Below are 14,223 nucleotides of genomic sequence, written 5' to 3'. Positions count from 1 at the left end.
TTATTATTATTTTAGTGCTACACCACAACTTTCATAGATGTAATATTCATCTTGTAATACCCCAAATAAAACATTATATCTAGAAATAAAAACATTCAAAAATATTCATAGAGATGTCGTCAATATATCTCCTCAGCAACTTTACAAACCTCTAAAATGGTTCAGAAGGGTAAACCAGGATGCTGATCTTCCCCACGAATTTGTTTAAAGTCCTCATTTTCAAAAAAGAAAAGGTTCATGGTAAGAACCAGCTTGAGGCCATCCAGCAGGTAACCTGCTGGCAGTGCCCAAGAACAAAAAATGTTTATTGACCAATGAAATAAGCAATGGAAAAAGGAGTTGTATAAGTAACCTGTGTTCATTGTGGTCATAACGGTATCACAAACAAACCGGCCTGGTGCTCCTACCCTATCCCTACCACCCCTGTGTAAGGGCCTGCCTCTTCCTCTGCCTGTCATTTTTTAAATGACCCTGTGACAAAAAGTCTCTAGAGAAGCACAGTATATGTGAAAGAAGGTATATAACACCCCGCTTCAATCTGTTGTTTTGGGGGGCCACTGGTTTATCGTACCAGTTATGAAACTTTTTTTCAAGACATTTTGTCACTGTGTGTAGAAGAGGTAACGCAGCGAAAGCGACAAAATTCTGCAGTACCCAAATACACTATTATTAAAGTATATTTTTAGAAGCACAGTATATGTGGAAGAAGGTATATAACACCCCGTTTCAATCTGTCGTTTTGGGGGGGCACTGGTTTATCGCACCAGTTATGAAACTTTATTTTCAGGAAATTTTGTGAATGTGTGTAGCAGAGGTAACACAGCGAAAGAGGCAAAAATTCAGCAGTAACCAAATACACCACCAGTCACAATGCTGCACAATACAAATCCACTATAATATGCTTTCTATATTCGAAAGTATATTATAAGTGTATTACACCCCTATATACTGCACACCAAACAATAGTACACCTATACCAGTACTTGAAAGGACTTTTGTGGACCTGTTCGGTAACAATTTGTGTCACTACAGTCTGTCCCTGCTCCGCACACAGCAACCTGTCCCTACACTGACAAAAAGTATATGAATGTATTACACCTATATACTGCACAGCAAGTAGTACACCTATACCAGTCCTTAAAGGGACTGTTGTGGACCCTTTAGATAGCTATTTGATTCAATACAGCCTGTCCCTGCTCCAAACAGCAACCTCTCCCTACACTGACAAAAAGCAGAATGTAAGATGGCCGCCAGATCAGGTCTATTTATAAGGTAGGGGGTATGTCCATGTGCTGAAATGTCTCAATTGGCTGTCCTGCACCACCCGATGAATGTGTCATGGGTCAAAGTTCTTCTCAATGTAAAATGGCGGACTGCGAACGACTGTGTCCGCCTGTTTGGCGGACCGCGAACGAGCAAAGTTCGCCACGAAACGACCAGCGGGCGAACTGCCAGGCCATCTCTAGCTGTTATTCCATATGCATTTGATATCAAGAGTCGCACTAGATTGAGCTAAGAGCCTTACAATAAAAAAGTGTTTAAAAGCATGGTAGTGTAGTTGTTGCTGGGGTGCTATACTGGAAAGTCTTAGGCTACTTTCACACTGTAGCCGCTGCCACGTTGTCGGTAAAGCACTGCTCGTTTTAGCAAAGCTTTATTGTCAGTGGGGTGCGCTAGCGGCCGAAGAAGGGGTTAAAACCGCCCGTGTCGCGGCGCTTCCAAATCGCTTCTCATGCAATTTGGAAGCACTGCCCATTCATTTTAATGGACAGGGGTGGTTTAGGAGCAATGTATACAGCGCTCCCAAACTGCCCCAAAGATGCTGCTTTCAGGATTTGTTTTAACTGCCTTAAAGCGGAGGTTCACCCTAAAAAACATCTATATACCATTACATCCAGCATACTTCCGACATCTACAGTATGCTGTTTTTTGTTTTTTTTTGCCGTACATACTGTTTTATTGTTATTTTCCCCCCGGCTTCCGGGTTCTGGCTCCCGCGGGACTGGGCGTTCCTATTCAGAGGTTAGATGATTGACGTCTGGTGAAAAGCTTCCCCTGGCGCATAAGGCGCGTCACCAGTTTTCTGTAACTAGCCGGCCTGCGAGTCGGCTCTATACGGCGCCTGCGCTGTAGAGCTGACTGCGCAGGCGCCATATAGAGCCGACTCGCAGGTCGGCTAGTTATGGAAAACTGGTGACGCGCCTTATGTGCCAGGGGAAGTTTTTCACTCGACGTTAATCATCTAACCTCTGAATAGGAACGCCCAGTCCCGCGGGAGCCAGAACCCGGAAGCCGGGGGGAAAATAACAATAAAACGGTATGAACGGCAAAAAAACAAACAGCATACTGTAGATGTCGGAAGTATGCTGGATGTAATGGTATATAATTGTTTTAGGGTGAACCTCCGCTTTAAGTGTGAAAGTAGCCTTAGATAATGGAGAGTACTCAAGTGCATTGATGGATGATTCTGTCAAGAGCTGGGGGGAGAAGAAGCAACAGCACACTGAGCTCCCCAGTAAAAGGCTGTGCAGTGGGGAGCATGTCAGGGCAAGTCTGATCATTGGAGAAGAGCAGGCTGAGTTCCCAGCAGAACTCAGTCCATGGTGTGCTATCCTGCTTGGTATGGACAGTTTGTAATAGTAAAGCAGAGGGACTGGCAGGAACACACACAAAGAAAGACTTTTTTATACACGTGCATGGTACAGCAGGCATATATCAGGACTATGAAATGCTGGGATAACAAACACTTTAACACTGCGCTTGCATTTATTGGCTAAAACAAAAAACGCCAGACACAATGTGGATGAAAACTGTTGGGTCCAGCAGAGAGCAATATCTAGTTTTAAATTGACCCCTCAGTTTCTTCAACCGAATCAGTTGAGGAGCCATAGTTATCATCCTCTAGTGCAGGGGTGCTGTCACGATCAGGCATCGGGCTTGAAGGCCAGTAGCTATAGTAGTTGAAGACAGGTATACAGACAGTCACTTCTGGCAGATGACGCAGGCTCCCCTGAGGTGCTGAGTCTAAGTACTAGCTGGTTTTCCCCAGAGCTCCTGATGGTGGAGATGGGTTTAGCTGCAAGCTAGTACCAGGTCGCGGTCCTCAAATTTGCCCCACCAGGGTGTGAGCAAGTCAGGGTCCAATAGCAGATAAACAGACAAGGACGAAACAGCAGCGTGGTCAGTAAACAAGCCAAGGGATCAATCACTAGTGGTTGCAGATTGGAATCAGGCAGTAGAGTAGTTCAGGAACAGGTCGAGGGTCAAAGACGGGTGGTTGCAGATTGGGATCGGGCAGTAGAGTAGTCCAGGAACAGGCCGAGGGTCAAACACGGGTGGTTGCAGGTGCAAATGGCAGCCGGAAAGACAACAGCAAGGCACTGGCAGGGAAGGCACAATAACCTGGCAAAGAGGAAGGGTGAGACAAGGCTTTTATAGGAAGTTTATGGGAGGAGCAAGGGGTTCAGGGTTCAGCTGCAATCAAGACACCAAGCAGAGTAGTCTAATGGATAATATAGGTTTATCCAGCAGATCAGGCAAGGAACTGTCCAGCATCCCAGATAGCTCAGTGGGAGGAGACAATGCCAGACACAGAAGAGGTCCCAGGTTCAAGCCCAGGTCCTGACAGGTGCCCAACCAGTGGCCCATGGAGCCCTCTGATATGGCCCCCGACCGCCTGCTCTGGGCTGGCAGATTGGCAAGCCCAGATCACTGACCTGCCAACCCAGAGCATCAGTTTTGTGAATGAAGCCGCTGGTATAGGAAGCAAGTGGCTGCGGAGCATCAGTGTGAAAGCAGCCTTAGGCCCCTTTCACACGATTGGTCAGACCCAATCAGACTCACTATTTACCTCTATGGAGCAGCAGATGTAAACAGACTTGTGTCCCTACCTAAAAAAAAAAATAGAAAGGGATCTGCCACCTTCCGTCTGGGCAGATTGGATCTGAGGGCCTGTAGAGTGGGCTGTGTCAGTGGACACGGACCTGTCATCCTCCCGCTCTGCTCATTGTGGCCCGCAACCGGTTACCAATTTGCTTAAGTGGCCCTCGCTCTACAAAAGTTTGGGCACCCCTGCTCTAGTGTAGTGGTTCTCAGAACCCACTAACAGGCCAGATTTGCAGGATAACTGAAATATATCACAGGTGATATAATTTGCTGCTCAGTGATTACAGTACTCTAGTCTGCATCTCCCCAAGGTAATACTTAAAATCTGGCCTGTTAGTGGATCCTGAGGACAGAAGTTGAGAACCCCTGCTCTGGTGTAAGCAATAAGCAGTTCTCAGGGCTGCATAGAACATTGGGGTGTGTGAGCGATTTCCTATTCTGGATTCCACTGTGAGCCAAACTGTAAGCTTGAAGTAGGAAAAAAAATGTTGGCGATCATCGGTGGAAGAGGACAGTGCTGGAGAGTGAAGAGGATGAGAAGTGCTTTAAGTTATTTTGGGGGGGGGGGGGGGGTTCAGGAGGGAATGTTGTTGGCCAATTTTTAAAAAAAAAAGTCAATGAAGACTGAATGTGCTTTTTTTCAGAGATGCATTTGCAGTCTAGTGATTGATCTTACTTGTTGCATACCAATGCTGTTTAACCACTTGCCAACCAGCCGCTGTTATTATACTATTATTATACTATTCGTAGCTGTATGTTGGCCCTTTAAATGCCTATAGCAGGGGAACAGATGTGCGGGCATGAGAGCCAGAACAGGGACGCACGTGTGTGTGTGTGTAAACACACAAATCCCTGTTCTGTGAGGAGAGGAGAAACACATTATCTGTTCCTACTAGCTAGGAACAACAATATGTCTCCTCCTCTAGTCAGTTCCTTCCCCCCACAGTTAGAAATACACACAAGGGAACACATTTAACCCCTTGATCGCCCCCTAGTGTTAACTCCTTGCCTGCCAGTGACATTTATACAGCAATCAGTGCATTTGTATAGCACTGATCGCTGTATAAATGTCAGTGGTCCCAAAAATGTATCAAAAGTGTCCGATCTGTGCGCCGCAATGTCCCAGTATCGCTAAAATTCACTGATCACCGCCATTACTAGTAAAAATAATAATAATAATAATTAAAATGCCATAAATCTATCGCATCTAGGTTGTAGACGCTATAACTTTTGCGCAAATCAATCAATATACGCTTATTGCAATATTTTTTTACCAAAAATATGTAGAAGAATATAAATTGGCCAAAAGTGATGAAGAAATTAGATTTTTTAAAACATTTTTGGGATACTTACTACAGCAAAAAGTAAAAAATATAAAAAATTTCTTCAAAATTGGCGTGTTTTTTTGTTTATAGCAAAAAAACTAAAAACCGCAGAGGTGATCAAATACCACCAAAAGAAAGCTCTATTTGTAGGAAAAAAAGGATGTCAATTTTGTTTGGGTACAGCGTCGCACGATTACGCAATTGTCAGTTAAAGTGACGCAGTGCCGTATCACTAAAAATGGCCTGGTCATTAAGCAGGCAAATCTTCCGGTCTGCTAGTGGTTAATTTCATATTTTCAGTTCCTTATGACAAAGCTAACAGAAGAAGAGTTGTTTTAGTACTGATGAATTCGATCTAATATGCCACCAATCTTATTTTCATATAAATGCAATAACATGTAGCATATGATTTAAGCCACACAACTATCACAGGATGTCACCTGAGTCAGAGACGACTTCCATACAGGTTTATGACAAGGGGCTCATTCAGACGTAGTGTTGGCAATAAGTTGTGTGGAATCTTGCTGATGTCTGACAAATGATGTTTCTTCTATTAGCAATCTGAATTTGAGTTCACCCACTGTAAACACATCTTATTTATATGCAAATAATTCCATGCAGGGAAATGTGTACACGTCCTTGGTCGTTAACAGTATTTTCTATGCAAACATACCATAAAATATTACCTTTTATACATCATAAAAGTCTATTGACCGAAATAGGAAAAAATAATATAAACAATATTATGAGTTTTCGATGCTTCAGTGCTTCTCAGTGACATGACCCACCTTTCATATTTCATAAGATTAAAACTAGTGATTTCATCTGTTTTGTAACTTCCTTTCATATTCTAGCTGTATCACAGCAATAATATAAACAGTTCAGAATTGGGTAAAGTCACATTTTGGCAGAACAGGGCTGCAGACATTAAAGAAGTTGCACAGTTTCAAGGTTTTTTAACTTAATGCATGCAGCTGCCCCCCCAGAACCCCCTTTTACTTACCTGAACCCGATCATTCCAGCAATGAGTACAGCAGCTCCAGCCACTGTCTCAGGTCCTCATTGAATAGATCGATAACAGCAGGAGCCATTGGCTCTCGGTGCGGTCAATCAAATCCAGTGACACGGGGGGTGGGGCGTAGTCCTGGTGTCTGTGTCAATGGTCACAGCAGCAGGACATGGGAGCGCGCCCGCACGAGTGCCCCCATGGAAAGCGGCTTCCGTGGGGGTACGCGATGCAGAGGAGGAGCCAGGAGCACCGCTGGGGGACCCCCGACGAGGAGGCCACTCTGTGTAAAACCCTTGCACTGAGCAGGTAAGTATAACATGTCTTTTATGTAAAAAAAACAACTGTATAGAACCCGAATGATCTCTTTGTGTCTGAGAAGTTTCCTCCAGGTGCCCCAGTTTCTTCTTTCTGTCCTAAAACACATTTGTAAGATAACCGGCAATTGACCTGATTTTCACAAAAAGTTTCTGGATGATTGTGAGACTGTGAAAGTGACTTTAGATTAAGCTTCAGCACTGGCTCTGTGTATGTGAATATCACTGTGTACGTGAATATATATTGTAAGGGATTAGCTCAGTAGCAGGGTGTGCAGGACCCCCTGGATGGGTCACAGCACAGTAAAGTAGACAAATACAGACAGCAGGATCGTTGTGAAAGCAAAAGTAAAGTACCACGTAAGTATAAGCTCATTTTGCACAGAGTGGCCCCGAACCTGGTCTTCTGGGATCCTTCGGCGGCTGTCTCGGCTTCTTCCCGCAAGAATTCACCACCTTCATGCGAGCATGGTGGTTAGTTCTTGCCGGCGCGCTCCAGTAATACAGTCGGCGATAGCTGCTCACTGAATCACTTGGCCCCGCCTCCGGTGCGCTACGTCATTGGATGTGATTGACAGCAGCGTGAGCCAATGGCTGCGTTCCTTTCAATCAACCAATGAATGAGCTGAGAAGCCTGCACGTTCACGGTGCAGGAATTTCTAGGGGTCAGGTAAGTAAACGGGGGGCCGCTAATCCACAGATGTGTTTTCACCTTCATGCATAGAAAAAACTTTTACCTTTACAACCCCTTTAAAGTGGTTATACACCCTATACAACCACTTTTACCTACAGGTAAGCCTAGATTAAGGCTTACCTGTAGGTGCTCGAAATATCTCCTAAACCTTCACGGTTTAGGAGAAATTTACAATAGAGAAATGTGCCGATGGTGCATGCGCTGTAGACAACAGGCGCAGGCGCACTTTAGAAACGGCGTTCGTGCAGTTTCTAAAGGAGGTGATGCCGTGACTGGCGGCTCCTGTGCACACGTGTGGGAGTGACATCACGCGACTCCGGCCAGTCACAGAGCCGGAGTTGGCAACCCCGGAAGGAAGAGGACTGAAGATGGAGGCTTCCGTCAGAAGTGACATCGCAGGCTTCGTTTTTAAGATAAGTGACACATAATGGGCAACTATGCGATGCATCTCTCTAGCTGTACACTTATGTCACGTACACACGATCGGACATTCTGACATCAAAGCCGTGGATTTTTTTCCGACGGATTGTTCACTCAAACTTGTCTTGCATACACACGATCACACATGACAAATGATGTCGGAAATTCCAAACGTCAAGAACGCGGTCACGTACAACACTGCGACGAGCTGAGAAAAAATAAGTTCAATGATTCTGAGCATGCGTAGGATTTTTGTGCGTCGGAATTATCTACAGACGATAAATATTTCCGACAAGAACTTTTGTTGTCGGAAAAAATGAGAACCAGCTCTTAAAACATTTGTTGTCGGAAATTCCGACAGCAAATGTCCGATGGAGCCTACACACAGTCGGAATATCCGACCAAAAGCTCACATCAAACATTTGTTGTTGGAAATTCCGACCGTGTGTACGCAGCATAACTGTGAAAGAATTAATTCTCAAATATTGCAAAAGAGATGCTAAAATCAGGTTTCTAACAGATGTGCCTCTTCAAGGTTGAACACAAGCTTACAAGTTTTCGAAATAAGAGAATCAACGCTCTGTTGTTACTTTGAAGATTGATTTCTACACAATACCTATAGCTACAGAGGCCCAGTAAGTGCTTGTTTTAACATGCAATTACAGTAGGTGTTTGTGATATTGTGCTTTTAGCACGACAGCGTCGCGCTGATACTCGGCGACAGGGTGCCGAGATCTCACCGACATCTCACACTCACTGGAATAGTGACAGCACATCCCAGCAAGCGCGTCATAGAAGCGACGGGAGATCCGACTTGGATTCCCGCCAATTCTACACGTGTGCGGCGTTTGTTATGAATCCTGAGGGGGAAGTCCCCGCCGGATTTTAAATAAAAATCCGGCATGGGTCCCCCCCTCAGGAGCATACCGGGCCCTTAGGTCTGTTATGGGTTGTAAGGAGAGCCCCCCTACGCCGAAAAAAACGGCGTAGGGGGTCCCCCTACAATCCATACCAGACCCGTATCCAAAGCACGCTACCCGGTCAGCCAGGAAGGGAGTGGGGACGAGCGAGCGCCCCCCCCCTCCTGAGCCGTACCAGGCTGCATGCCCTCAACATCGGGAGAAGAAGAGTCGAGTCAACATCGGGAGAAGAAGAGAAGTGAAGAACATGACGTCACAGCGCGGAAGAAGACGTACAGCACGGAAGAAGGGACCGGACTGCGAGACGAAGAACCGGTGTGCGACGAGTCAACAGCGGAGAGCGGCGAGACCCCCCGGATAGCGGAGAAGACCCGTCGGGATAGCGGAAGAAGAAGAGCCCCGCCGAAGACGCCGGAGGAAACCCGCCGGGGGGTGGGGGCTTTTTTAAAAGCCACCCCCCCCGGCGGTGGAAGAGAACCAGACGGCGGCCCCCACCCACCCGAAGACGTCAAAGAAGAAGCCCCCCCTGGTAAAAGAGCTAATAAAGAAGACAGGGGGCGGCCTCCGGAGCAGAAAAATAAAATATTTTAATACACTGTGTGGTTTATTTGTGTTTTTACCACTTTTCTTGCAGGTGAATGGGTAGGGGTACGATGTACCCCATACTCATTCACTTAGGGGGGCCGGTATCTGGGGGCCCCCTTATTAAAGGGGGCTCCCAGATTCCGATAAGCCTCCCGCCCGCATACCCCGACAACCAACGGCCAGGGTTGTCGGGAAGGGGCCCTGTCCTCATCAACATGGGGACAGGGTGCTCTGAGGTGGGGGGGCCGCGGTGCGCCCCCCTGCCCCAGAGCACCCAACCCCCCCATGTTGAGGGCATGCAGCCTGGTACGGCTCAGGAGGGGGGGGGGCGCTCGCTCGTCCCCACTCCCTTCCTGGCTGGCCGGGTAGCGTGCTTTGGATACGGGTCTGGTATGGATTGTAGGGGGACCCCCTACGCCGTTTTTTTCGGCGTAGGGGGGCTCTCCTTACAACCCATAACAGACCTAAGGGCCCGGTATGCTCCTGAGGGGGGGACCCATGCCGGATTTTTATTTAAAATCCGGCGGGGACTTCCCCCTCAGGATTCATAACAAACGCCGCACACGTGTAGAATTGGCGGGAATCCAAGTCGGATCTCCCGTCGCTTCTATGACGGCTCTGTCTCCATCGCGGCAAGCCAGCTCGGCGCTGGCTCCCGCGATGGGGCTCGTAGGTGCTCAATCTCGCCGAGAAAGAGAGCGAGATTGACACAAAATCGGGTTCACCTACTGTAGGTTCCATGCACACTGTACTCCAAAGAATGCCTAGGAAAAAATTAGCTGGAGAAATGCAGTAATATCTGTGTTTTTGCATGTGCGTTTATGTGCATTCACACATTTGGCATTAATGCATTCTGTTGGCCAGAGTATTCACTTATTCCAGCCATTAGAATGTATTAACACATAAACATGTTTATGTGCTTCTTTGCATGTTTATGTGTTCTCTCAGTCCAAACCCTCCTACTCAGTACATGCACGTGATGTGCTTTTTTTCTGCCTCCAAACACTCCTGCTTCTAAATACCTGTAAACACTCATGTGTGGACACCTAAGCTAACATGGAGGGGCATTTAGAGGCAAAGAAAAAAGTCAAAATACCTTTAAAACGTTTTTGAGCCTTATGCCACGTACACACGATCGGTCAAACCGATGAGAACGGCCTGATGGACCGTTTTCATCGGACCAAACCGATCGCATGTGGGCCCCATCGGTTATTTATCCATAGGTTAAAAAAAAGCAATCTTGTTTTAAATTTAAATCTAAAAAAATCTAGGCATTGTGGTCCATGTGGACGCGCCTTCTGTTGTGACTAAATAAAGAATTTTGAAAAAAAAAATAATCCAGGCATGCTCAGAATCAAGTCGACGCATGCTTGGAAGCATTGAACTTCGTTTTTTTCAGCACGTCGTTGTGTTTTACGTCACCGCGTTCTGACACGATAGTTTTTTAACTAATGGTGTGTAGGCACGACTGACCATCAGTCAGCTTCATCGGTTAACCGATGAAAACGGTCCATCAGACCATTCTCATCGGTTTGACCGATCGTGTGTACGCGGCATTAGATGAGAAAAGCACCTGGTGATGCTAAATTAGTTCATGGACATGACTGTTAATGTGATAATACAAAGTCGAAACTTGTAAAGGAAAAAAATAAAACAAACCGATTATATATATATAAGGGTTACAAAATAAAATAATTCAACACAAAAAAAAACAATTATTACTTTGGAAGATAATGCAATGGCCTCCCAAAGCCAATAGAGAACTTCAACAGAGCCACTAATACTTAAAACATATTGAAAATAGGATCTAGTGCATGTATAACTCACCTAGTAGACACCGAATGGCTTTTAAAAGCCTCAGCATTTTGTCTTCTTGAGATGATGTGGGACACATCTGTACAGACTTTGTTAAGGAGAACATTTTGTGACTTTCTTCATCTAAGCACTACCAATTCACTCAGGATTTATAGCTGGCGCCCAGTTTGCCTCCGAATCGAAGGATTATATAATTGCTACCAACCATTCATTCAATATGAGTAATGTGCGAATAAAAATAGTAGCGAGGTATAAATAGGGAAAGAACTGTTTTTTTATTACCAAATATCATTTTCAAAAATGAAATCAATGTTGCTGCATGGAGTTAGCCTTTTCAACAAAATGCCACCTGCGATTTTTAGCTTATACACGGAGACTGATGCAATAGGGGTTTTTATTTGTCGTATGTAGGCCATAAAGTAGAAAACCACTCAAAATGCTTTCTTTGTAATCAAACAATCTGTAACGGAAGGACAAATACTAAATGCAGTACAACATGTTCTTTATCAAGAGAAAGGAGAAATAATGTCTATCGTTTTTTTAATGAGTCCCAACTCATCTACTTCAGTGATATCCAACTTAGTCACTCATGAACCACTTGCAGCTACTTGGGGAACCATAGCTTCCAAATGTCCCTTAAGGCCCATACACACAATCTGGCTTTTTGATAACAAATGTCCGACGGACCTGTTTTAGCGCACAATCCGACCGTGTTTGCTCTATCGAACAAATGTTCACTGTGAGAACAGACAAACTTTCTGGCAACAAATGTCCTACGTTGGCTAATCCGATCGTGTGTAGACAAGTCCATCGGACTAAAGTCGGACTAAAGAACCAATGCTAAAGATCAGACAACAATAGCAGACGTTGCCCAAAGGGTGGCGGTAAAGAGCTTAAAAACCACGTGATTTGGTGAAAGTTGTCTGAAAAAGTTCTGCCGTGTGTATACATACCAAGTTCACGGCCAACACCCTTCAAACAAAAATCCACGGAAAATTCAGAAAAGTCCGATCGTGTGTATGAGGCTTTATTTGGAGGAATTGAATCTGTCTTTCCTCTCTAGTTGTCTCTTAACTAAAGTCTGGTTTAAAAACAAACTTTTATCCAGAAACTAAATAATTGAATTATTTATTGTCAGAATCTGAACCTGGGACCCCTTCAGAGTCTGGCTGTGGCTCTTATCTCTGTGCCACCTGATATGCTGGACAGCTCCCAGCCTGATTACTTGGACAACCTTACTTTGTACCATCTTTTTGGTGGACCTTGAACTCTTTGCTCCTCCCATCAACTTCCTATTTAACCACTTCAGCCCCGGACCATTTTGCTGGTCAATGACCAGGCCACTTTTTGCAATTTGGCACTGCGTCGCTTTAACTGACAATTGCGCGGTCGTGCAACGTGGTTTCCAAACAAAATTGACGTCCTTTTTTTCCCCACAAATAGAGCTTAATTTTTTTTTTACTTGTAATTTTTATCGGTACTGCAACCTTTTGGCGGACACATCGGACACTTTTGAATTTTTTTTGGGACAATTGGCATTTTTATAGCGATCAGTGCTATAAAAATGCATTGATTACTGAACAAAAATGTCACTGGCAGGGAAGGGGTTAACACTAGGGGGCGATCAAGGGGTTAATTATGTTCCTTATAGTGTGTTCTAACTGAAGGGGGGTGGGACTGACTAGGGGAAATGACAGATCGCTGTTTATACATTGTATGAACATACGATCAGTCATTTCTCCCCCTGAAAGAACCAGGACACACAGCTTCCGATTCTCGCTCTGTGACGAGCGATTGCGGGTGCCCGGCGGTGATCGCGCCCACTAGTCCTTAGATCCCACGCCTTGGGTGAGCTCACTTCATCTACTTAGGGGATCGGTTTGTGTATTTATCTAGCTGACTACTTCATGAATCTCTACTACAACAGCCACTGGTCTCCAGGCCTATTCCCAGATCACGACAGAACAATCTGGCCACAAACATGGTAGCAAGGGGCTCCTTTTAGGCAGCAAATTGCTGAGCTGCAAGAGTTTGGTGTTATCTACCAGGGGAAAAAAATATGAGCTGCAAATTGCGGTGAAAGTGTTACAAGAAGACTTTCTTGATCAGCTTAGAGACAATTGTAGGACTTATGTTCTGGAGATACTGCTGCTGTAGATGCTAACGCCGGTATGCCTCTACCTCTCAAGTTCAGTGGAGACTGTCTCCATTACAGAGATTTCCTTAACAAACGTCACATACAGTATACTTTCAGATGCAACCAGCTGCATCTACTTCTGAGAGGAAAAAAGGTGCTGTTTATTATCAACTTGCTGACTAAGGAAGCCTTAGCCTGGGCCTCCCCTTATGTGGAGAAAGATAATACAATCCTTGATCATTTTGGTTCTTTTGTGACTGCTATGGATCAAGTGTTCATTAATCCTAACCACTGCACTACTGCTGAAGCAAAATTGCAAAGTTTACGGCAAGGTAGACTCAATGTTCTAGAGCACACAACTGAATTTCATTGTTGGATTTCAGATACCACTAGAAATACAGCTCCGTCAAGGAATAGTGGAACAAGTATAAGACAAACTCGCCAGAGTAGAGACTCCTAATGATCTCAAGGCCTTTAATAAATTATGTAGGTTTACATACACTGAATAGCTCAGAGACTTACAGAAAGGAAGAATGAAAGACGGAGAATACTAGAAATGAATAAAGGCAGGGCCGATCCGCCCTATAGGCTCACTATGCAAGCCGATTAGGGCCCCGCAAAGCTGCGGAGGGCCCCCCAAATCACTAGAGGCCCCGTCTGGTGAGAAGTCATTTTCGGCCCCTCACCCTCTCAACTCGCTGGCTGCATGGGAGAAGAGGTAAGAAGGCAGCACCATTGTCATTTTCGGCAGCCCCCCCCCACTTCTCAACTTTAATGTGACATGTCATTTTGCTTAGGGCCCCAGGGAGGTCAGGATCTGCACTGAATAAAGGCATGCATTTTCTACTGTTCAGTTTTCTCGGAAGGGTCCACAAAGTTCTCCTGATTCCAGCAGTCCTGAAACTTTGCAAGTGGATGCTATTAAAAGGTCTATTTGCAAAAAAAATCCAATTACATCAAGAATGCATAATGGTGAAAAACGATCTCAGTTAAAAATTACTGTGGAGCAACAGGTGTAGGAACACCTACATTTCTTACAACTCTTATGAAGGCTGATGGGAGCCAGACAAGATCTCACTGATGGAATCATGAAACCTGTAAGAAGCTCAATGGTTAGCT

The 14,223-nt window shown here is 45.2% G+C and overlaps 1 protein-coding gene across 2 annotated transcripts in view; it reads right to left on the bottom strand.

Moving 5' to 3' along the window:
• The window catches only part of CAMKMT (calmodulin-lysine N-methyltransferase), a 596,098-nt gene that overhangs the window by 134,895 nt on the left and 446,980 nt on the right, over positions 1 to 14,223 (bottom strand). For both annotated transcript variants that reach the window (XM_040351550.1, XM_040351549.1), the window contains exon 7: positions 10,980 to 11,046. In XM_040351550.1, coding sequence (XP_040207484.1) covers positions 10,980 to 11,046 — 67 coding nt within the window. The remainder of the gene's footprint in view (positions 1 to 10,979; positions 11,047 to 14,223) is intronic.

Source organism: Rana temporaria, chromosome 4 (genome assembly GCF_905171775.1).
Source record: "Rana temporaria chromosome 4, aRanTem1.1, whole genome shotgun sequence".
NCBI lineage: Eukaryota > Metazoa > Chordata > Amphibia > Anura > Ranidae > Rana > Rana temporaria.
Note: the sequence above shows the minus strand (reverse complement) of the source record. Positions and strands in the feature narration are given on the sequence as shown.